At 44.3% G+C, this 26,254-nt stretch overlaps 1 protein-coding gene across 4 annotated transcripts in view; it reads left to right on the plus strand.

The window, feature by feature from the left end:
• ebf1a (EBF transcription factor 1a) overlaps positions 1–26,254 on the plus strand; it is a 58,050-nt gene that overhangs the window by 25,257 nt on the left and 6,539 nt on the right. For all 4 annotated transcript variants that reach the window (XM_042419677.1, XM_042419678.1, XM_042419680.1 and 1 more), the window contains exons 7-13: positions 4,501–4,582; positions 5,979–6,120; positions 11,424–11,554; positions 13,232–13,358; positions 20,776–20,864; positions 25,290–25,355; positions 26,052–26,214. In XM_042419677.1, coding sequence (XP_042275611.1) covers positions 4,501–4,582; positions 5,979–6,120; positions 11,424–11,554; positions 13,232–13,358; positions 20,776–20,864; positions 25,290–25,355; positions 26,052–26,214 — 800 coding nt within the window. The remainder of the gene's footprint in view (positions 1–4,500; positions 4,583–5,978; positions 6,121–11,423; positions 11,555–13,231; positions 13,359–20,775; positions 20,865–25,289; positions 25,356–26,051; positions 26,215–26,254) is intronic.

The raw sequence follows: 26,254 nt of genomic DNA on the forward strand, positions 1-26,254 counted from the left end.
CTAGATTATTAATGTCCCCCCCTGTGGAGCCAGGCCCCCTCCCCCACCCAGTGCCCCCCTACACCCCTGGGGTCAGCCTGCATGGCTCCTGGTGCAAGGCCCCCCTCATAAATCTCCCTAAATTAGTGTGTGCGCACGTGTGTGTGTGTGTGTGTGCTTCCAAGGCTTAAACATATACTGCAGGCAGGCAGACAGGTCACCAAGAAAACAAGCCAGTCAGGCTCTTGGTTGAAGTGTCAGTGATGCATGGCGGAAAGAGTGAAAGAAAGAGTTGCTGAGAAAAGAAAGAATACGAGAAATGAAACACAAGGGGAGGAAAAGAAAATACACAAAACAGGAGTTGAGGAAGGTATTTGATTTTCTGAGAGTGCCACACTTCACTTTTAGTTTGGTCGCCTATTTATCATCCCCTTTTTTCCCGCTGTAACATTATATTTGCTTACAAATATTTACACTTAATTTGAACTCGCCTCTGACTTCATTAGGATCGATTTCCTGAACAAATCTTAATGCTTAATTGCTGAAGTGCAGGATCTTCCATTCCTCTACCTGCCTAGATTAGTTCAACATGTCCCACGATGGTAACAGGCATGGGGAAGTGCTGTTGTGTCACTTAGTTAACCCCCGAGACAAATGGCTCCCCTCCGGAGCACAGTGAATTACACACCTCATGAAGCATATTAGTAGCCAGACACAGTGCTTTTCTTCTGGAGATGATCTGTAAGGCAGAAATAGATGGAGAGAGGGGGAGAGAAGAGGGCTGACTTATGGCATCACCCACAGCCATTTTTACAGCGTGTCGGCATCAGAACAAAACAGAGAGAGCAGAGAGAGGAAGAGTGATGAAGAAAGAAATGAAACACAATGTTTAACAAAAGATTGAGAAGACGAATAACTAGAACTACCGAGGAAGATAAAAACCACACAGTTCTAAAGTTATCCATGTTAAAGTTGACAAGGAAAACAACTCTTTACCTCATTTGTGGCTAATGTAGGAAAATTATTAGAAAATATAACAGAATTGTCCCTCGGAGGCTTCCTTGCTGTTAGCTAATCGCATAGACAATCTTTATCACCACAGTAATAATATTTAGATGCTACAGGGATTACTTAAAAGTTGTGTTATAATTGCTTTCCTTGTTTTGTTTTTTATGGGCAGAGGGTGATTTTGTGTTTAATTGCTCCAAAGTGACAAATAATGCTTGTTATGATATGATGAAAGTGTGAGATCATTAAATTACTATGGCGACCGCTGCATGTGTTTATTCGTTTGGTTTTTTTTCTGTTGCAAATTTATGCCATGAGGCTTCAAGAGGCCAAGCAGTTATTTACACAAATTCACTTCCACAGCCATTCCTGGATTTGGGGGTAATTACGTGAGAGCAAAATGGTTTTATTTCATTTAATCTGGCCGGCGCAGCAATTTGCAGTGGTAATATTTGTGGCTGTGGAGTCAGTGCACAGTAAAACAGATTGAAACCAGCAAGAGTCTCAAATACAAACAAGGTAGAGGAGGCGATAATCAAAACAAGAATATATGCAGGAGACAATATCGTCTGCTGGGGAATGACAAACTGAAAACGTATGTTTTGTTCAAACGTCCCCAAAACCCCCATCAACCCACTCTACCCAGCACCAAACAGCTTGTAAAATGTTCAGGTTTTTAATTATTAATCAACATTCTTGATCCATATATTTGGTCTTGCTACATAATGATCTAAATTTTCTTTTGAAGCCTTGTCCACATTCCTAAAAAAAAGTCGATTTTAAAGATACTGGGTGTAAAATTCACCTTCAAAAAAACATCATATGTACTTTTTGTGTAATTATAGAGTGTAAGCAGTTGCTCCTGAGGTTTTTAAAATCCCCAAATTTCCAGAGAATATACCGAGGACATGACCTCGGTGTTCTCAGTGGTGGCTATAATGATGAAATATTGCTTTGGCAACAAAATATAACCATTTACTGCTCTGATGTTCAAAGCTGGATTGAACTGAATATTTGTGCCGTTGTGTCAAGTCAACACAAGAGACAGAGGAACAATCAATAACTTATCTTTTTTTTATCGACTTAAAAGTGAAGGAAACATGATAATAGAGAGCCACAAAGTACAAATGAGAGAATTACGGGCTATTATCAGCTATCTGTCCATATTTACTGGTCAGCTGTCAATCAGATTATCCATAAATCCTCATGGTAATCTCTTTGCTATTGCATATCAACACGCACTGCTCTTTATCCATCCCACCCACCCACTCACCCACCCACCCACTCACTCTGTTGATCCATGTAAATGTGTGCAGCGGTGATTCCAGTCCCCCGGCTCCCGGGGAGATAAGATAGAGCACCGAGGAATCAACATGCTGCAGTTTTGTAATGTTTCCGTGCGGCTGACTCCAGACACCTTAAGTCATGTAAATAATGAATCAGATGATCCACGCGTACTGGAGATCGAGGGGACACACTGACATATGGCACAGCGAATGAGGCATGCTGACTTTCTCTTGCTCTCTTTTTTTCGCACTCAATATCTCAGCTGGTATCCCAATGCCGTCTCACTTTTTTTTACTCCTCCTCCTCTTCCTCTTTCCCTCCCTAAACTCTCAATATTTAACCTGCTGATTTAGTCACCTCTGACTCTGGTGACCCTAACTTTCCTCCTTTCACTTATCCATCATTCCTCCATCATGAATACCTCAGAGGAGGGAAGGAGGAGGACAGTCAGAGAAAAGAGCGGAGTCGATGAATTAAACAGGAGGTGCGGCGAGGAAGGTGGAGTATGTTGGACAAGTGGATGTAGTCCATAGCTGTCTGCGAGGCTGCTCTTTGACCTCGAGGAGATAAGAAAGTTGGGAGACCCTCAGCCTGTGGGGTCCAACAGCCACTGTAAAAAAAAAGAAAAAAAAAAAACTCCATCTCTCAGCTTCATGAATTATTGAGATATTGGCCTACAGCTTCTAAAATATACAGGAGGGTGGTCTGTCTCTCCTTTCAGATTTCACATACTCTCTACCCCATCCTTCTGTCTATCTTTTCTCCTCTCACTTTCTACCTCCCTCTTCTCTTTTTCGTTTCCCCCCCCATTCAGATTTATCCTTTTGCGCCAGTGAGATTGTAAATCAGAGCACAAACAAAGCAGAAGAAAAAAAAGGCAGCACCCAAAAGACAGTTTGTTATTCAGATCATAAGAGGCTTTTTCTTCTTTGCTTGAAGAAGAGCGTCTACCACTAACCAGCTGTCATGCATTTAAAAGTTGTCGGGGATAAATTCACGAGTTCTTGTATTACATCAGATGCTTGTAATGTGCACAGCAGTAGGCTGGCCCTTGAAATGAGACAGAACTCTGGTCTGTCCATTTATCTTCTTTGCTCTCTTGTTTTTTTGTTTTTTTCCCCCCTAGATGAAGCAATTGTCCAAGGCACGCTGCTTACTGTGTTTCTCTTGACATGCCTCTATGTGTGTGTGTGTGTGTGATGCGTTTGCTCGTGCGTGATTGTATCTAAGGCAGTTGGCTCCAAACGCGCTGCCCAACGCAGAATCCTAGCCATAACAAATGAACAGAGGGGAGAAAATAAGACATATGAAAGAAAAGCTGAGCAAAGGAGTGATTCTCTCTCTGGCTGGTGGAGATCTGTATTGTAAGCAGTTTCAGCTGTCAGCACTTCTTTGAGCTACCTCAAAGGGAGGAGGAGGAGGGAGGGGGGATCGACCGGGAAATGTTGTAGTTTTTATTTTTCCCCTTTTGAGGGTTCCTGTTTATTTGTACACGGCGCTGTTTATTTTCGCGGTTCATTTGATATAGGTTTTTTTTTTTTCTTTTTTCAGAGAGAGAGAGACAATGCAAGAGAGCGAGTGGAGAGATTTACTGTAGTTTCAGTTAAAGAAGAAGTTGTCAGGCTTCGAGCCTTGGGGTGGGGCTAGGGAATAAATTGTCAGCCATCCCCTTTCTGCTTTTCAGGCCTCCGGTGCTCCCCCCTCTCACTCCCCCCCCCCCTTTACTCCTCCGACCCACCCTCCTCCCTCCCTCCCTCATTAAGTATTGATGTGGGTAGCCATACTTGCCATCTCAGCCTATTAATAATGCATGGCAGGTGCTGTTGATGTGGTCTCTCACACTGAGATTGAGAGAGGCAGGAATGGCAACACTGTGCTGCATAGTAGCTACAGCACAACCTCCGTCACACGGCTCTGCAGCTGGGGGAGGGAGGGGGGGGGCCTGTGTCTGCCCCGGTGAGTTTATGGCAAGCTGTGACAGCAGCTCGGAGATGGATATACAAGGTAGCATCTTACTCAATATCCTGGAGCTGTTTTTACATAGAAAACTGCCTTTGTCATAAACAACTGATGGATGAAGGTGGAATAGTGTATGAGCCTTGTCTGCCACGGCTACTTTATTTGTTTTATTTGTATTTTATGTTTTAGTGAAACGGCTCATATGGCACTTTCACTGACAGACTAGCTCATTCCTTCTTTTCCCTGTTTCTCTTTCTGGATGTGCAGGTTCTTCCTCAAGTTCTTCCTGAAGTGCAACCAGAACTGCCTGAAGAATGCAGGGAACCCTAGAGACATGAGGCGTTTTCAGGTGAGATGCAACTACCTGCATGCAAACAGTATGCCGCGAGTCTAAGTCTTTGTTGTATGCAATTGTAAAGAAACAAAAGCATTGACAGGTTCTCTTCAAACGCTCTCTGTGCCTTCACAGGGAAAAGTCCAGAACTGAGAGCACGGTATGCACTAACAATACAAAAAGATAAAACAAGTCTAATACAATATAATAAATCACAAAAAAACATTCTTTCGGTCAACTAATACAACAAAAAAATAGAGCAAACTTACAAAATACCCCACGCTAGCCAACATGGTCTCAACACTCTAGCATTGCAAACATGCTTTGACAAACTTCTTTTCTTATTAGCAGATTTATGCATGAAAATAAATGAAATCTTAGCTCCAAAGCATAAAAATGTCTGTACATTTACTTAACACTCTACTTTACACACCGGCTATAAACAATAAGGGGTCGCTTGTAGTGATGAACCCACCAACAGCCATCAGCTGCAGCTTCCCTCAGCTCGATGAATCTTTATAGCTTCTTTAAGCTTATTGTTTAGATTTTCTGTCCCACAACTTTACTGCTTTGGTTCATTCTCACTGTTCTCATACCAGGCAGCTGTTTTTAGTTAAAAACTCCAAAAGCTCCAACAACCCACTGTCTACCTGCCTAGCACCAAACAGCAGACAGACAAAATTTGTATTTTGCAGCTAAACCACCATATATAGTATATCCCTCAGTGGTTGACTGAAAACAGAGCTAAGATATAGTGATTATTGGACTTATATTCATCAGGTGGCCAGAAACAGGACTCCAAATGAATGCTAATGTTGCTCTCTGTATAAATTAGCCACTGTTTGCTATCTAGTTTGCCATATCAACATAAAAAGTGATAATATATGAGTGTTGTGTTCACAGCTTGATCCCCCTGCCCTCAAATCGGCAAAAATCAATTACTGAAGGTTTAAAACACCATAATGTCACATATACAAAACACCAAAAGTAAACACAACTAAGAACTTTCACACCCTTCAAGGTAAAGATTCCAAACATAAAGAGGAAGTAAAGCTGGAGGAAGTGCAACACATAGTGCTGGTGAAATAAAAAGCTTTGCTTCCTGTACAGACGCAGAAGGTTCCCCTTCAAAGGAAAGTGCACACATTCGACATTAGTACTTGATTACTTTCATGAATCTCTTTAAGAAGCGTAGGAAAAATAGGAAATACAACATCATAGGTGTTAACGTGTTCCTAATGTGTTCTATGTTTAATTCATATACGATTTTACAGGGATTTAACCGATGCACTACTACACATATATTATTTAGGCTTGTATGTATCAATGTGAGGATTACTGTTTATGAGATTTGAGTTTATAATTGTTGAACCCCCAGTTCTATGGTTTCCATCTGTCTCTCCTTTCTCAGGTGGTAGTGTCGACTACGGTGAGCGTGGAGGGTCATGTCCTGGCCGTTTCTGACAACATGTTCGTGCACAACAACTCCAAACACGGGCGCCGAGCTCGAAGACTGGACCCCTCGGAAGGCACACCATCTTACCTGGAACACGGTATTAAAAGCAAGAACAAAACACCAGGCTCTCTCTCCGAGCTTTCTTTGTCTTCCTCACTTTTTTTTTTTCTTTCTTTTCAACTCCCCTCCCCTCCCTCCCTCTCTCACCCCCTTCCCCCTGTCTGGCTCCATGCTCAACCCCTCTTCTGTCTCCGCTCTATCCCTCTCAAACCTACTCTCTCACTTTCTTTCTTATCTCTCTCCTGCTTCCTCTCGGATTCTCACTTTCCTCTCTTGTAGTGTTTCTAACTCGCACTAAGAGAGGAGAGAGTGGTAGCTAGTGAGTCTCTTGTCTCTCCCTTGTGGCTTGCTCCCCTCAGGTCTCTGCCTCTGGGCCTTCTACTCTGCCTCGCATAAGCACTATGTGTCTTATGAGGTCTGTTCTGCTTAAAGCCAACACTGGCTTTATTTCCTCGGAGACCTGCTTTTATCCTCCAGCCCTCCATCACTCCCCATCCCTCAGGTTTTCAAACACACCCATACGCACACAAAAGCCCCTGCACACACACACATACACACCCCCGCATGCACAGTCAGACCCAAACCTGTAATACTTCATAATGACATGTGCACATGATTTAGGAGCCCGCACTGATTCCCAAGTCCCTAATCCAGTTATTTTCTCATTTCGATTTCCCAGACATTGAATAAGAGAAACATATTTTTTTTCTCTTTGAGGAAAGTCAACCTCAGGGATGATAATGACAAAAAAACTAAGAAGGGATTTACATGATGGCCTACAGTAGATTGCATTAAGATTGAATGTTATGGTTAAGTCTTTCTAATGACTATCCTCCAGAGGTAAGGTGGACCACTTGTCCTATGACTGGTCTCACAGACGATTAGAAAAGTTCAGAAAGATGAGACATATTGGAGACGTCAGCGAGGCTTGGATCTTACACAGAAAGAAGAGAGCCCACAGTACACTAACAGATGTTCCCTGTGTCAGAGAGATTTGTTTGGGAATTTCCTCTTCTCTGATTTTCTATTCTCCTGATGATGGGGGTTGGAAGGATGAACAACAGGAGTGAAAGAACAGAGCAGAGGGGGAGTGAAGGAGATACGTAAGTGAGGACAAGAAGGAGTAAAAATGATTGATAGTATAAAGAAAAGATGAAATCATGAGAAAGAAGACCAGTTTCTTTTTCTTTTTTCCTCTCTTCCCCTCTCTCTCTTTGCATGGCAGTGTGTGTGTTGAGTTTGTGTGCAGGATACACAACTTTGGGGGCCCATTTCAGGCGGTAATAGATGAGCAGTGCATAGAGTTGAACAGATGGCACCGAGGAACACCCCAAAGTATAATCCTATCACATGGATTCACGTTCCACCATCTGGTTAATCCACACACACACACACAAACACACACACCCACACATGCACATGGAGTGCACATTATATCAGCGGCTGTGAAAAGGAGGCATCTTAGGCCATGATTATGGCCACAGATTGCTGCTTGGTGAACGTTGATCTCTGCAGGCGTATCGGGGGCTAAATATCATTCCAGCTTGTTGGGGAGGATCAACAGAACAGGGAGTCAGGCAAAGAGCAAAAGGCTAGGCTGCAGGGAAAAAAGTCAGCCTACTCTAAAGTGGATTATGCCGCTTTACAGAATTACAGCATGTTTGACAAGCTGCCTATCTGTTAAGGAGAGGAGATTTAGCTTGTATAAACATGTATTTTCCCAATGCTGTTCTTTTCTTCAATCACATCCAGTAATCTCTGAGTCCATAATACCCACAGATAAGGTCAAGTAGAACACTGAATACCAGTTATTGAAAATGTGGTTTATTGTTGTTATTCCATGTACTTTGTCCGATAATACATAAAGAATATGCTTTAAAGCCACTTATTCCACTCAAAATTCTGCGATAAAGCTAGAGGGGCATGTTACAGAACACACCAGGAATTTTGGTTTCCATTTATACACCCACCTGGGATGACGACCAATTTTTTGCAAACCTTTTCGTTAAAATCCCAAACGCAGACAATCACCACATAATTATAGGCAGAGCTTTTAATTTGGTTCAAGATGTGAGTCGTGACAGATAGTCCCCTAAACAAGCCACCCTACCCAAATCCGCCAATGTAGTGTTGAACTACACATCCCAATTAGGAATCTCAGACCCTTGGAGATTTAAAAACCCCAAAGTAAAGCTTTCTCCTTTTCTTCACATGTGCGCCACACTTTTTCACAGATTGATTTCTTTTTGCTTGATAATAATGTGTTACATCTTGTCAGTTCATGCAAATACTATCCTATAGTTACCTCAGATCATGGCCCTACATCTGTTGACACCAATTTTCTTCTTGGTATAACCCCCCCTACATTATGGAAATTCAGTTCTTGCTTGCTGTCAGATAGCGAGTTTAAAGACTTTGTTGCTGCACATATTCGTTCCTATATTGAATTTAATGATACCCCTAATGTTGGTAGTGGCACTCTGTGGAAGGCTCTCAAAACCTATGTCCGAGGACAGGTTATCTCCTATATTTCACAATTGAGAAAGGTTGAAAAGGCTAGGCTGTCAGAAATCGCAGATGAGCTTCTCAAACTTGAAGCTCCTCCATACTCCTCCTCCCCCTCACCCACCCTTTATAAAAAACGACTTCTATTACATTCGGAGCATGACCTTTTGATGACACGCATAGTAGGGAGACAATTGAGACAATCCAAGCAATGCTTCTTTGAACAGGGGGACAAAGCTGGGAGGCTCCTAGCTCAACAGGCCTGTGCAATCAGTGCTTCCAGATTAATTCCCGGAATCAAATCGCCCAGTGGTAGTTTTATCTCTGATCCAGTTGAAATTAATAGGTCTTTCTCTGAATACTACACCAATCTCTACACTTCTGAATGACCCTCGATTTCCCCAATGACCCTCAATCTTCGTCAGTTATTAACATACCCCAAAATCGACAAAATTCGAATTGAATTTTACAAGGCATATTCTACATTATTAGCCCCAAATCTAGCGAGGATGTAAAATGATTCCTTTCATGAAGGCCGATCCCCAGCAACTTTGTCTATGGTGTCCATCGCTTTGCTTCTGAAGGAAGATAAGGACCCTCCTTCTTGCAGTACAGACCAGTTTTGCTTTTAAATGTAGATTGTAAGATAATGGCCAAGCTTTGCATTAGGGAGACATCCTTTTTTCACTAGGAGGCTATTTAACATTATTTTTTCTCACTCATCCAACACCTGAAATCATAGTAGCACTTGATACGGAAAAAGACTTTGATAGGGTGAAGTAGGGTTATCTGTTTTTTATTTTAGAAAGATTTGGCTTTGACTCTAAATTTATCTCCTGGATTCAACTTTTGTATGCTTCCCTGTTTGCATCTGGACACACCAACGGCATTCAATCAACACTTTTTCATTTGCAGTGTGGGACACGTCAAGGATGCCCACTTTCTCCCCTGTTGTTTAATATAGCTATCGAGCCTCTAGACACCTAGACAGGTGGGCCTCCCTTCCCCTAGCTCTTGTGAGCCGTGTTAATCTTATAAAAATGGTCTTCCAGCCAAAATTTTTATATCTTTTCCAACACATCCTAATTTGTGTCAACAAATCCTTTTTCACCAGTCTCGATCGGCAGCTAAATGTGTTCTTCTGGAGCAACTAGCCCTACCTGTCTTAGGAGATCAATGCCCCAGCTCCCCAAGTCTGAAAGAGGCCTAGCGCTTCAGAATTTCCACCACTACTTTTGGGCCTGTAACAATAAACTCCCTTATTGGGCCAGCTGCAAACTTTTTGACTCTGGCCACCCTGGGTTTTTAATGACATATCATCTTCCTTTTGTTCTTTACATTTTGTGATTTGCTCTCAGCGTCCCATAGTGACTCACAAAATCTCAAACAACTGGGAGCACAACTTGAGTGTTGACATCTCCGACAGCCAGTAGAGCGACATTCTCAGTCTGGTGCACTCTTCATCTAGATGTGCCAGGCATGGCCTACTGCAGTCCAAGGTGCTCCACAGAGCCCACTTCACCAACGCTAAATTGGCAAAAATATTTCTCAATAGAAGCGATGCCTGAAATAGATGTAAAAGCCAGCTGACCATTTACATATGTTTTGGACATGCCCATGGCTGAATGATGTTTTGGTCCAATGTAATTTAAACTCTAGAACAGGCCCTCAACACAAATATAGACCCTAACCCCCTGCCTGCTTTGTTCGGTCTCCCCCTAGCTCAAAATATGCCCACTACAATACAGCGTGTCATTGCCTTTACCACTCTGTTGGCCAGATGCTCCATCCCTCTTAAATGGAAACATGCCTCCTCCCCAACACACTACAGGTGGATACAGGAAGTTTTACAATTCATACAACTTAAAAAGTTAAAATTCTCACTGAAAGGATTTCTGAAATCCTTTCACAAGACCTGGAATTCCCTGCTAGTCTTTATCAAAGACCTCACTATTATTCCTGATGCTGATGGTGTTTCCTAAGTAGATCTCACTGGAGAGAGACAGAGAGAGAGAGCGACCCTGACTATTCCTTCCCAACGATCCTCTTTATCTATTGTCTATTCTACTATATGCCTTTTTCCATTTCACTTACTTTTATTATTATTATTATTATTATTATTATTATTATTATTATTATTATTATTATTATTATTATTATTATTATTATTATTTTATTTCCATTCACCAATTAGTTATTTGGTTGTTTGTTGCAGATAATGTCCTGCAATTGCTGTACTGATTTTGTCATGTCTGCAGAAAACTCAATACTGTAAAAAGATATGGTAAAAAGTGCTTTAGGAGAAAAATAACTGAGAAAACACTGAAAGCTTACAAAACGCATTAAAATTTACCCAGCTGATATGAGCCTGTATGGTCATAAGACAGGCGCTGAGATAGCTACACAGATATGAAACAGACAGCTGAGCAAGAGCTAAATGCTTGGTTAATGAAGGCAGAGTATTCAGAGGGCAGAGCTACTGTTGGCTCTGCTCTGCTCCCCGGTCGCATGGCCTTTGATCAGACACTCAGCACACCTGACATTTACACGCCCGCACGCTTTGCCACGTGTCATAAAACAAGTGCACCGCCACTGCCCTCACACACAGGGCAGGGGTGATGTTTAATAACGGGGTGCGTATAATCACTCTGATTTGTATTCCTTGCTCACCCTCGACCCCTGGGAGAGAGGAGAGAGGTGATATGTGTGTGTCTGTGTGTGAGCGATGGAAAGCAGAAGAGGGGACTGACTGTACATGGTGCCAGTAGTGAAGACCTTTATGGGCTGTCATTAGGTTACTTAGCATCTAATCTGTTTTGTCTGTGACTCTTCTAGCAACCCCCAGCATCAAAGCCATCAGCCCCAGTGAAGGCTGGACCACAGGGGGCGCTACAGTCATCATCATCGGGGACAACTTCTTTGACGGCTTGCAGGTCATCTTTGGAACCATGTTGGTTTGGAGTGAGGTTAGTCACTATCTGCTCACCTGAAAGAACAAATATGTGTGTGTGTGCATTCTGACCACATTTTAAAATAATAAACATAGGCCTTCATGCATTACTATAAACCAATGGTTCCACACATTTTTTTGGCTTTGGGCACTTTTAAAACAAAGTAATGCCTGCCTGTGACCCCATCGACAAAGGTTATGGCCTTAAGTTGTGAGTATTTTTTTTCCCCTCAGAAAAAGAAAAATTTGTGTAACAGAAATATATTTTTCTTACTTATTCCTCTAATCATCTTCTAACCTCCTCAAATTTATCTTAGGACCCTTAGGAGGGGTCCTGTCCCCCGGGTTGGGAACCACTGCTGTAAACTAGTGCTGAAACTATCAGTTGATTGAGCATTTAGTCAAACAGAAAATGAATCTACAATTGTTATTATCAGTTTATCGTTTCAAGCCATTTATAAAGTTAAAAAGATAAACATTTCCTAGTTCCAGCTTTCACATCATTGAAACTAGTCCAAACAAAAATAAGCAAACTGAGAACAAAACTCGCAATAGGCATTTGTCATGGTTTTCTAACACTTAGTAGACTAAACAAATAATTAAGTGAAAAATAATCAAAATAATCTCTGCTGTACATGCATATCAAATATATTTCAAATTGTGAACAGCAGCCTGCTTTTTCATTTTTCTCTGTGGCAGCTCTTAGTTTCTTGTCATGTATCTGTTCAGCTCCCTCTCTCTCTTTTTTTACTAGTATCTGCCTTCTTGGAATGTGCAAACCGTACTGTATGAATCTCTTTGTAAGGAGCATCTGCCACATGACTAAAATGTAAATGTTGTGTATGTGTGAAATTGAAGGTCAGCGAGCGGCGCAGCTAAACAGCTTTCTCTTTAGTAAAGGAATAATTCTATAAAAAGCTCCTATATTATCTCGCTGAGAGGTGAATGGGGCCAGACAATGGTGGAATGAAAGCTTAGCTAAGTGAGCAATGAAAGGGACAGTTAGAACAACACACACACATACACACACACACACACACACATACACACACACACACACACACACACACACACACGTACACAAGGCTCTGGCAGCAGCATTGATAGCTTTTGAGCGCTGCTAGCTTTGAGTGCTAGTTCAGCATAGCGTGCAGAAAACGAGCACTCAGTAAGGTCTCATCTGTGTTTTGTCTTGTTACCGTTTTCCTTCAAAGACCCTTCAGCGTACACACACATACATGGCGAGTGGGCTCATCAGCCACACTAAGTGAGCCTGTTTAAGACACAGTGGTGCTTTAATGTGGCTAACGGCAGCTAGACAGCCTGTGCTGACAGACAAAGACACAGGGGCAGCACAGACGAGCATATTACCTTTACTTATACTGCGTAATAGACATATGCAGAGGAAGGTGTGTTTTATTCATAAACAGATAACTGCTTTTGAACCCCTCTTACAGACTCCATGTCAGCACTGATAACCATCCTAAGCCTCACAGTGACATTGCCTTGGGCTACGCGGCCACCTGAGGGCTTTAGCACTAACACATCATTTTCAGGCTGATTATACAAAGAAAGAAAGTCAGAGGCTGCAAAGGAAAAGTCTGAGGCAAACCGAGAATAGTCCCCTGAGCACATACGTTTGAATATGAAGTTTCATTGTATTAATCTTTCTGCCCACTCTGCCTCTCCTTAGCTGATCACCCCCCATGCCATTCGAGTGCAGACTCCACCTAGACACATCCCCGGGGTGGTGGAGGTCACACTGTCCTACAAATCCAAACAGTTCTGCAAAGGCACACCTGGACGCTTCATCTACACAGGTATTACCTACACACTAATGCTTACTAATGACGCTAATTTAACATGTAATCTAAGAAGGTGATGATGCAGCCCCCATCTACCAGTCTGCTGGCTGACAATGATGCAATTTTTTCCAGGATTCTCTCAACAGAAACATGTGCCATCGGAATCATTTGAAAAATGCGATAATCACATAAAAAGTCAACACATAGTGGCTTTAAGTTTTTATTAAGTCTGTATTTTTGCTATATCTGCTAAAAGTAATGTGATTCAGTTTATATGCTGTCATTTTCTCCTCACTGTTTCTGAAGAAAAATGTGCATGCTAAACAATTTAAAATTCAATAACATGACTCAATAATTCAGGAGAGGAGCCTACAGATGAGAGGAGGAAAAGTGTTTGCCCTCTTTTATGAAGCAGGTGAAGGTCAGGGGGAGGTTTAACCTTTTGATTAGTGGGATTATTGTAATTTAACCCTGTCGAAAGTGTGATGAAGGAAGGAAGAGGTCTGTACAGAGAGTGTGATTTTTGACGGTGAGCGCAGGAGCATGAATAGCATGAGTGTTACATCACAGTGTATCGGTGCAGAGTTATAGCCATGCGGTGAAAAGAGCGGCAGAGAGAGTGAATGTGAAGCGGTGATTAACCAATGCGAGGCCACAGGTCCCCGGGGAGACTGTGAATCACATAAATCTGTCTGTAATCTCAACCACTGATAGACTTAGGCTGTAAGCCCCGGCTGGAATTGCCAGCATTTGACAAAATCACAATTGAGAGAGTGTGTGCGTCGCATCGTGGGCATGCATTTTCTGCAGCTCGTATGTGTCCTAATTACTGTGCATGGACAGAATCCATGTCTATGCGTCATAATTATGACTCTGTGTTTGTGTACTTACGGGAAAGGCTGCGATAGGCTCCCTGCGTTTGTTTGTTTGTATGTATGTGTAAATGTACTCCAAGCACACACATGCACATTGACAACTAACTGCATTACCAAGACAGAGGGCAGATGGGTAGGCAGCCTTTGCCATGCCAGAGCCATCCAACAGCCCATACTCTGCCAAACCCGTAGAGCTGTGTGTATATAAATATGCGTAGGTGTGTGTATGTATGTGCGCGGCCTTTTAATGTGCCAGACATGTGGGAACCGTATGCATAAACGCCCTATCTCTTCCCAGCCCTCCACTCTTTCACCTTGTCACATTCACTTATTCAAAACTTGCTTCTTTGAATGAATTCATCCCCCGCCTCTCTCTCTCTCACTATCTCTCTCTGCCTCTTGGCTTCTATGGAGGCACATAGAAGAATCTCAACAGGTGAGAGGTAGCAGAGGTCATCCACTGGGAGCTGAACACACACACTGTGATGTTGCTTGCCAAGCGCTGGCACCTTCACAGTCAACCGTGTCGAGGCATAGATCCCAGTTCTACTCTTCACACACTTCACTTCAGCCACAGCTCTGTACCCTGAACGGATATTTGTACCTCTCCCATACCTTCTTTATCAGCCAGTTTTATCATTTTACTTGTACCTCTCCAACTTGCTCACATTTGGTATCTTGAATGAGAGGCAGAGCTCAATGAGAGGATAAGCAGAGCGTTTTTGGAGGGACAAAGCAATTGATGAGGGTGGAGAGACAGAAAGGTGGATGAGAACAGGAAGAGAGGAGAAGGATGGGAGAGAGGGATGGAGGATTACCATGGGCCATGTTGCCCTCCTGGGTCTGTTTGGCACCAGTTTGAGCCCAGTTGCCAGTGGGTACTAATCATGGAGGATTGGCAGCACTGCGTGGCAGCTGGCAACTAGCGCAAACACACACACATCGACACAACCCCACACTAACAGACATGCATATACTCATATATTACATGTGCACGCACAATCACACACACATATGCGCACACTGAATTACATTGGGGACAGCTGGCATTGCTAATCAACTTCTGCTGAGGAGAGGAAAGCGAGCAGCTCACAGACCTAATTAAGTCAACACATACCCAATACTGCTGCTACCGCTACTTTGCAAATACACACCCGACACATGCACACACACACACACACACACACACTACCCATCTATAGGTGTACTCCCCCAGCCCGCCTCTGCGTGATCATTGATACTCCACAACCGCCCGTCTGTGAATGAGAGGGGGAAAAAAAATTCAGCTGTAGTTTAGGACAGAGGAGACAAGCAGGGGACTTTTGGTGCAGAGGAGATTCGGAGAGAAGCTATTACAGTAATGTGTCCTCTGCCGTCTCTGAGGAATCCTCTGCCATTAGACTTCAGAAAGCTCCAATTAGACTCATCAAAGGCAATTAAGCTCTCCACTGATAAGAATAAAAGAATGTTTTTTTTCAGTCTCTGCTCTTCTTCTGTCTTTTTATCCCCTTATCCCCCTTCTGTTCCTCTCTCTGCCCTCTGCCTTATGCACCTCTGGGGCTGAGAGCTCTCCCTAATCTCCCTTTCTCTCTCTTTCTCTCTCTCTCTCTCTCTCTGTCTCTCTCTCTCTCTCACTCATTATCAGGTCATTGCCTGCCCCCTCCCCCTCTCCCCTGTATAAATGCATTTCCATGTTTGGTTGTGTATCACCTTTTACTGGATTGCTGTCTTTGTAACATTCATCAGAGAAGCTCTCCCTTTTCTTTTCTCCATGCAATATAGAGTGATAATACTCTCTGCCACTTGGTCCCGTGTGTGTGTGTGTGTGTGTTTGTGTGTGTGACACGGAGACACTGGCCATAAATTGGAGGAGTTGATGAATCACCCTTGTCGTTCAAAAGGCAATCCCTCCCTCCTCAGTATGCAGCCTTGTCTGCTTAGTGCTTCCACTACAGCCTCTGCTGATATTAAAAGGCTCTGCTGGCTCACATTAAGGCCGGCACCACGCGCACCGCCACGCATCGGCACACACGCACGGACAAACATTAGGGGTAGTTTTTCAGCGCTGAGTGCAGATTAGGTGTGTAGGAAACATCACTCAGTTGCGGCGAGGAGGAGCAGGAACAGCGAGGGGAAAGACAAAAGTCAAGAACAGAATTTAAACCAGCTGGGATGCTGCTGACATCTCTCTTCGTCTCTCTGCGCCCGCCTCTGTGCTCCAAATTAGTTTTAGGAGTGAAGAAAGGACTGTCAGTTGTCTGTCATTTTACACACTGCAGACACAGATGATGCCACAGTAAATGTTGCAAGCATGAACATGCCCTGTTAAGTTTTGATATATTTTAGCACTAATTTAAGCTGTCGCACATAGTGATGAAATCTGCTTGTCACGCACAGCGAGAGAGATTGTTTTGCTCAGATGGTGCCTTGATGTTCCCTGAGCACTTCAAATTTGTAAAATATATTTGATGCTGATTGTGTTGATATCCCGAGTTTGGTGCAATTAGTGAGAAAATCAGTGAGAAAGTCTATTTTTCAACAGAAACAACAACTTACAGACATATTCTACATTAATATGCACATATGACACACTCATACACAAGCATACATGAGCACATCTACTCAATTGCAGCATGTAGTCATCTGGCAATAAAAGTGGGGTGCAACCACGAGATGGTCAATTACTTGTCTTGCTCCTATTTGCGAATGCTGTCTTTTATTGAGCTTGGGTGGAGGCCTGCTGTTGATTAAAACGGCTAGTCTCCAGCTGGAGACAGGGGCAGCTGAGATAGCTGCACACATTCACATTTACTGCGCACAGTCTTAACTGCGAGGAAATTCACACCTCTATTTGAGATTGAGATTAATTTTCTGCACCATGTGGCTTGTCTCCCCTCTTTAGCATGCTCCGTTCTTATTACAGGAGCATCTGCTCCATGATGATGATGTAAATGAATTTCGAATGTAGATTATTTGACACCCTGCTGAAATGAACGGCGTTCACCGAGGGGATGATTTCTTATGTTTTCTTATATCTTAATTCAAACATGCACTTTTCATCTAGATTTCCAGAATTTGCATTCTCCTACTGAGGATCTACGCTGTCAGGTATTGTTAACTGTCGACATGCACTTTTTGCAACAGACAATTACAGCTTAGGTTGTAGTAGCATCCACACCTCCATTGATTTGTAGAATCTCTTAGTGCCCCCCCCCCCCCCCCCCCCTCCTCCCGTCCATCCTCTCCTCCTTCTCCTCCTCCTCCCAGCCTCAGCCTCTACCTTCCTTTAGGAGCAAAAAGCTCTACTCATCTGTTTTCTGTGTATGAATTTCCAGCCATGCATTAGTCTCCCTGACATGTTCAAGCGATGCTTTATTTAGCTTGTCGGATTCTGCAAATAAACGCAATCTCGGGGTTTATGGAAAAATGGATAAAAATTAGATTGTAAGGTATTGATCTGGATTGTGAGTAGTCGGTGGGGGGTGTTGTGTGTGTGTGTGTGTGCGTATGTAGTGGTGGTGATGGGGGGGCAGCTCTCATCTGTGTGAAGGGGAATGGGGGGGGGGGATGAAGCCGTAATTCAGGGCTATTGAACCCCCTGCCACTGGCGGCATCGATCGCCAAGCAGCGCTTATGAGATCACACCTGAGCACTGGAGACTGCAGAGGGGAGGGAAAAAGGGGAGGGAAGCGGGCAGAGAGAGAGGATGTGAGGAGGGAGAGGGGAGAGTGGAATGAGTGGAGAGTGAGAAGGAGAGAGAAACAGAAGGTTGTGATATGATCAGCTCCTTACCCACTGTCTGAGGGCCTGTTAAGGTGTTAACATCAAGCCTCAGAGCCAATTACCTAACCCTGCAAGTACACCACCTCCACCTCCACACACACACACACACACACAGTGTTGTGACACAGGAGGAGAAGGAGACAGGGATACTGGACACTTACTGTAGTTTCTCCTCCTCCTCCATCTTTCCTCCTCCTCTCTTGCATTTCCAGTAATAACAACGACTCTGACGTTCTGACCTCTCAATTATCCCCCCTGCTCCTACTCTTTGCACCCCCAAACATCCACCCCCCCTTTTACTCCTCCCCTGAAGCTCATACCTCCAACACCCCTTCACCCCACCCTAGCGTTCTTTCCTCCTTCTCCTACCCCCTCACCCCTTCATACACACTCCCCCTGCGGCTCTGTGGGTTATTATAGTGAAATATGAAGCGGTGTGGATTCTAGGCTTCATGAAATTTCCATGAGCATTGATCTGATCTGATGTGGGTGATTGCTAGGTGAATCCCTCCAGTCCAGGGCTGTTGCTCATCTATTCATTTATTTATGGCAGTTATGTTTTACTGGCTTTGATTTGCTCTTCTGGAGAGCGACAGCTAAGGATTATAAATATACCTGTATAGGAGAGTGTGCTTTGAATCCTGGAGTGTACTGGCACACTACTCCTCTTTCGAGGCAGGAGAGTTTTTTTTTTTCTTCCACCACTATGGGATGTATCATCCCATTTGCCTGTGTTTTGCTATTTATGTTGAAGCACATTGAGTCTATGCCTGTCATATGAAAATTAAACTTTACTTGACTAATTCCTGTTGTGAAATGTGAAATATTGAGCATAGATATAAGGGCATAAAATGCCAAGATAATCCCCAAAGAGACACAGCCAGGTAGTTAGTGGTGCACGTTGTCCCCCACATACTCCTCTTCTGGTTTATGGTCCTTGAAAACGAGCAGAGACAATATCACTTCCTCTCTCAATTACCAAAATTGTCTCTTTATTTGTAATAGGGGGTATCTCTGTATGTCTTGGGGTTTTATGCTATTGTTCACTCGAGGCTCATTTGGCACATTGTGGAGGACTGATAAAAAATTCATCATAAAAACAAAAGCCTTTGAGACGAAAGAGAGGATGTTGTCAGAACAATCGCTCCTCAGACTGCTGGCCTAATCCAGGGCAAATCCTCCTTAAGGCTTTAGAGAGATCAGTGAATAGGGAAGTAATGTCAAATATTTGTCCTCAGAAATAATTCATACTTTATTTGTTGCATGCGATCATCTCATTGTTTTGGCTTATTTTATCAGTGGACCAGCTGGCCTGTAATATGTGTCATTCTTCAGAAGTTGAGCCTGCCTCTGGCATCTCTACTTCAACTTTTTCTTCTCTGCTCTACACTTCTAGCTTTTCACCTTTCCTTTCTTTCACTTTTGTGGATTACTTACTGGAACTGTCCGCTGGGAGAGCTGTCCAAATACGTTTGTGTTGCCAAAATAGAGCATCACCGACTCTTGCTCCTTTGCTCCCTTTTGGGTTTGTGTGTTTGAGCGAGCGGCTCAGGAGGAGCCATGGGGAAGTCACTAGAGGTCCAGCAGGACAGCTTGTACTCATAGCCTCTAGGGGCCTTTTTTCTGGGGGCCGCCTAGTCAGCCTGGCTGCTCAGATGTGAGGCGAGCAGGGCATCAGCCCTCAGGAAACGTCCAAGCTGCGACCCACAGGGGAAACAGACGGACGGCACAGACACATACAGGCAATCCTCACGCGTAATGGCTCCTTCTTCTTTTCACTTTACACACACATACAAGTACAAATACACACATGTTGAAGCCATGCATGCATACACACAACCACAAACTCTTCACAGAAGCAGTGTCTTAAAGGCTGTAGCCCAGAAAAGTAGTCAAGACTGTTATCCATGTATGTGTATTGACTCCCCAGGCAACCCACAAAGAGACAGAGGGGGGAGGAGGGTAAAAGACAGAAGAGAGAGAGAGAAAGAGAGAGAGAGAGAGTACATTAGGAATGAATTATGTGGAGAGAGCACTTATCCAACAATCCTCCTCTGAAGTGTTTGTACTATAAGCCTCAGATCTTCATTGTATTTATTCTAATGTTTAAATATTCATGGTAAATCTTCTCATATTCAATTACCGTAGCACGACCACAGCATGCCGAGAGAGTGCTTTCTCCCTGCTGCCTGGATGATCTGACTCTGTGTGTGTGTGTGTGTGTGTGTGTGTGTGTGTGTGTGTGTGTGTGTGTGTGAGTGCGCGTGCATGTGTGTGTTTGTGTGTGTGTGTGTGTGTGTGTGTTTAGCTTGTTCCCCGGAGCGATCAAGCCTTTGTTATATTGGAACCAGGCTCTGTAATTGCTTATATTAGTCGCTGATCAACGCAAGACCACAGGACACACACACACACACACACACACACACACATGCACACAAACACACATACACTCTGCCTGATTCCTGACAGTCTTTTTATTAACCAGCAAAGCAGGCGACAGAGAGAGATTCATTACATCACAGGCAAACAAAGACACACACCAGACTTAATAGAGAACACCCACATTTTCGGCGTGTTTAGTTTAATGTTGAAATATTCATGTAAAACCATGCTTAATTCAGTCGTTTCTACCGTAGGAGAGAATTGCTCGTTTCTCCTGCTCTACCGTCTTAACAGAGGTAGCACTGCTGTTGAACAGTAGGTGTTTTCATTATTAAGAATCAAGCATTAAACGTTCCTTCTTTTTTTTTTTTCTCCGTCTGTCTTTCTCTAAGCGCTGAATGAGCCAACCATAGACTACGGCTTCCAGAGGTTACAGAAGGTCATCCCCAGACACCCCGGAGACCAAGAAAGATTACCCAAGGTACTGTGCATCCACAAGAACTCTTCTCATGTGTCTGTGCTCATGCTCGTTGCCACATGCAATTATTTTCAGCCCGGTCTCTTCAATCTGCATACAAATAACACAACTTTACACTTTCAAATTGTGCAGTGCCCATGCCAAAGTCCAATTTTGCGTGCAGGTGATACACCAAATCTTCCCAGTGAAGTGACGTCAATATAATGATTTTTAGATTATTAGGAGGAGGCAGGTTGGCTTGATAATTAATTGGCAAAAAGCTGCAAAAGCAGTGGGAGAGCTGTTCAAGACCACCAACCAGACATCCTCAACGTCACGTCGGGCATTTTTACCGCATTTTACTGTTTTAACCCAACTTTCCCCTACCCTAACCAAGTGGTTTTTGTGCCTAAACCTAACTAATGGCATTAAATGATGCACAACAAGGTTAAAAATGTAGCGTTAAATTGGCGTATCACCTGCACGCAAAATTGGACTTTGGCCAATGCACTGCATGCAATATGAAAATGTAAAGTCGTGTCATTTGTACACAGATTGTGAGACCAGGTTGTTATTTTACAGGAATTTGTCTAAGTAACACTGCTACAGAGAGGTATTGACAACTTCTAGAGTTTCATAGCATATATATGGATATACATGGCACAAGGGCAGCATGACCTCACATACAGAGGAATGACTGTGTGCTACGGACAGTAGGCTATACATGACACTATGCAGTGTGCACATAAACATTTTATCATATGTTCATGGTCATTTTCTGCTCAAACAAACATTTTATTTGCACAATGAACACACAAGCAACTCTATTCATCCTTCCACTGAGTATAAGGTCATTCAGACTGGCAAAGTGGGAGAGGGAAGGGATAGATGGAAGGAGGAAAAGAGGGAGAGAGAGGAAAGGAGGTTGAGGAGAGAGAGGAAGAGAGAGGCAGAAGCAGGTTAGGTGATCCATCATAGCTGTCCAGTCTTACCTCCTGCTGGGTCAGTGGATCGAAGTCAACCCCGGGTGGACTTTATTACTTCCAGCACACACACACGTACACATACACAAACCAGTGTACACACACACATACACGTCTCTGCACAAGTGCGTGCACACACACACACAGTCACAGCAGAGGGAAGTCACCATGAGGCAGAGATGGAGAGCCCAGGTAGACGTAGAAGGAAGATAGAGAAATCGCTTGTCCTCGCTGTGTGTCATGTCTGGTGGATACAAGACTTGTCCTGGTGAGTTCTGGTCTTTAGCCTATCAACCCCCTGTATCTCTCTAAATATCTTTGTATCCATCCATCTCTTCTCTTCTCCTCCTCTTCCTCCCTCACTCCGTGGTGTCTCTTTCTCCTCTAAATGAACAGCGGTAGCTGGCAGGCCCGGTTGTTCATTTCAGCTCTATTGATTTGTGCCTTTATTGAGGTAATAACAGTTTGTTGACCACACTTCTCTCAACTGTTGGCCTCAATCATTAGAGATGGGCAGGAGAGGGGCATACACTGGCAACTTCTTGTGCTACAAATGTCCATTCACTGCTACCTTGGCAAAGCCTTTCTGTGGCTGTTCTTCAGTCAATTTTGAATCAAAATTAAATTGATTAGGAATATAATGTATTCCCTACTGGTGGCACCTTTTGCAAGGGGATTCTTAATGAACCCCCGCACACACTGAGCAGGGAACAAGCAGGATATCTGCCAATGCCTGTTCTATCTCTGTATGTTGGCTGAAAACAGCCCCCATACTGTGCTGTAGCTAATAGTCAGGCAGTCAGAGTGAGGAGGGAGTGCTGGGTAGCTCAAGCACAGCCAGACTGCAGGGTGTTTAGCTAAGGCTGTGGTGTAGCGGGGGTCTGGGGCTGGCTAATGAGTGACCGCCCTGCCAGACGAGGCCAGGCTCTGCTCTGGATCAGGTTCCCCTTCCTGTTGACGTCTCTGTGGGCCTGACTTTACGGGAAGAGACCCTGCGCCCAGGAAATGGTCTCCCCTTACAGCAGCAGAGCAAGGGAGGCAGCACGGCGCTAACCACATTTATCTGTTTATCAGAACGACTCTGGAGTGCTGCCTAATCGCGTTTAGCTACTGGACAGATCCCTTTGCTAACGAGAGACTGATAGGTACAGACAGGGCACAGGACCATGAGAGAGTGATTAATAGAGAGAATGGGAGAGAACAAGAAAAAGAAGAGGGAGACTGAGGAAAGTAGTTTGGAGAAGAGAGAGTAGAGCAGGTGAAGAGAGAGTAGAGGAGGAGACTGGAGATGGAGATGCTCAGACAGAGTGTTTCCTCGAGGTTGACTGCTTTGGGGTGGCGGCGGCAGGGGAAGGGGAATAGCTGGTCCACCTGAAAGGTCAGTTCACCTTAACCGGGCCTGGCCAGGTCAGAGCTGAAATCCATTGTTGCTATCTTTACTTTTCCAGCAGTTGGGGAAGCAACAGACAAGACTTTTCTTGGTCTTGAGAAGCTGCAGCATTTATTAACTGACACTCTGTAGCCTGTACTGTACATTTACTGCCAGATTGACAACTTACTGCTAACCTTTTCCTCTGCTCCGCTCGCATTCACCATCACTTTTCTGCCACTCACTCAACCACACACTCGCTAAGCACACACATTATGCACTGCCCTATTCCTTAAAGCAGCCATGCTACTCTTATATCAGTGCCTTTCACGTAGATGTCCTTTGAAGAATGAGGAGAGGGAGGATTCTGGGATTTGATGCACCAGTCAATGACTCAAAACAATTCCATGATAACGTAAGGTGTTATCATGCTCGCACAGTGTGTGAGTGAAAATCATTAGTAGCCCACTGATATTAATGATAGTGTGAAATTTTAGCAGCAGTGTTCGTAATTGAATGAATATAGGGGAAACGCTGGAGTATAGGCCCCAAGGAGAATGAGCTGAAGGACCAGGAGACACATCGCCAGTGAAGAGAGAGGCAAAAGAAATTTAGATGAAGTGACTGAGGTTGCATATGCCCTCCCTGAACACCGTTACACTCCAGCTGGAGATCTGTTTGTGTCCTAATGCCTCACACTTCCCTCATTACCACCCCCCCCCTTCCTCCTTCTCCTCCTCCTCTCTCCCTTCATCCATCCATCTACCTATCTAGCAATCCCTGGGAGGCATGGGGCGTCAAGGAAAAGCAGAGAGAAGGAAGCGAGGAGCGGCGCATACATACTAAAGAACCACTTACCTTCCCAGGGCCTCTACATCTCTCAATCACCCCAAGCAGGCCTCCTCTCTGGTCTCCCCTCTTTCCGTCTCTCCCTCTCCCCCTCCTTGCCTCCCTCTCTGCCACCCCCAGATAGTGCTAGTAATGGGAGGTTAACACAGAGGCAGCGCTCCCATTATTGAGTGAATTTAGCACCTCGGACAGCGCTCTACAATCTTTATTGCTTTGTTGACCCTCTCGTCATGTCCTGGGCGTGCTCGACAGCTTCCACATGAGCGTGGTTGAGTGTGCGAGTGTGCCTGTGTGTGTGTGTGTGTGTATGTGTGTGTGATATGAGGTCTGATTGAAAGGCGGTGTGTCACGGAACAGAGAGCACACATGCTCCAGGGCTTGTTCACAGCGAGGGATACACTCAGGAGGGTATAGCGCGCAGCGTGTGTGTCCGCGAGTGGAAGAGAAGGGGGGAGAGAAAGAAACGAGAGAGAGAGAGGGGGGGGGGGCTGCAATTTTCTGGTTGTCGCGCCTCCAGCATATATCCTGGCCCCGGCACATTAACTTTTAAAAAGGGTTTCGTAGGGCTGTATGTGTCTACATCACACACACATATAACGACTGCCTGGAGTCACACACTCATACACTCAGGGAGTGAAAAGAATAGAGACAGAGAGAGGGGAGAAAGGAGGGTAAGCGGTAGGAAATGAGCACGGAGAGAAGCAACACTACGGAAGGATAAATGTTTGATGTGGGAAATTCCACTCGGCGGTTTTCACCTGAGCAATGATGTTCTACATTTATCACACAAAGTGGATGCACGGCTATTCACTCGGATCATTACCAGGGTTAATAAAGGGCAGGAGACGGGTGTGTCCCGGCTGACGAGGGGAGTTGTATAGCCGTCAACCTGATGATATGTTGTGTTAAATGAGATTGATGTTTGATCATGTGCGGTAGATTCATGATCCGGCCGTGACAGTAGGGAGGAGAAGATGTAGAAGATGGTTGACTGATAGAGAGATATAGGCTCATGTTTTATTCACAGATAGCGGTATCTTCCCTCTGCTCTCCCAAACTGCCCAGCTAGTAACAAAGTGTCGGGACAGGCCCATTTCTCTTCCTCTCCCTTCCTCTGTCTGCCTTCCTCCTCTCTCTGTTCTGCATTCACAGCATAATGTAAGAAGTGAAATGTAATAAAAGTGACTGAACTCTTTGAGCCGTCACACTCATGATCAATCCCCTTTCTCTTTCTGCTCTTGATTGTAGGAGGTGATCTTAAAGAGAGCAGCAGACCTGGTGGAGGCCTTGTACGGGATGCCTCACAATAACCAGGTAAACACACACACACACACACACACACACACAGACAAAACAACACGAACATCAATATCTTATCTCAGGTAAAATTATGTTTGTGGTTTGCGGACCACCAGCAGCATCAAAGGCAGTGTCTCCGCTGGCATCCTGCTGTGTTCACGCAGCAAGATCTGGGACCGACAAACACACACGTGGGAATATGTAATGCTTTTATCAGCTCGTACGCTGAGGAGGAAGGGAGGAGAAGTACAATGAAAACTAAATGTAGAGGGAGGAGAGGAGAATGGGAAGAGGTAAAAGAAGAGGAGGAGGAGAAGTGGGATTAAAACTGGACTCAGGAGGAGGAGGAGAAGAGGAGAATGGAAACACGAAGCAGGGAGGAAGAGAGGAAGAGGCAGGCTAAACATTTGATGAGTGTGTTAATGAGCCTTTCCTCCATTTACTGGAACCAATCCCACCACTCCCAGTGACCACTGATAAAAAACACTCAGCCTGCTAGGTTTACATGCCCAATATCTCAAGTGGAGATCTAGCATTCATGTGAGACCATAAAGCCTCCATCAAGGGCATATTTCTCCTCTCCTCTCCTCTCCTCTCCTCTCCTCTCCTCTCTTCTCCTCTCCTCTCCTCTCCCCTCCTCTCCTCTCCTATTCTCTTCTCCTCTTTTCTTGTTGCTGACCACAGCTCTTTTTTTGTCTCCCTCATTGTCAGGAGATGATTCTGAAACGAGCAGCAGATATCGCGGAGGCCCTGTACACAACAGTGCCACGAGGGCACAACCAGCTAGCCAGTCTTGGCAGCGGCTCCGTCCATGCTGGCATGATGGCCGTAAACTCCTTCACCGGGTCAGAGGTGGCACAAACAGCCAATCAGGGTGAGCAAGCACACAACAGGAAACAATTAAACTCTGTCAT

This window comes from Thunnus maccoyii, chromosome 8 (genome assembly GCF_910596095.1).
Source record: "Thunnus maccoyii chromosome 8, fThuMac1.1, whole genome shotgun sequence".
NCBI classification, from domain to species: domain Eukaryota; kingdom Metazoa; phylum Chordata; class Actinopteri; order Scombriformes; family Scombridae; genus Thunnus; species Thunnus maccoyii.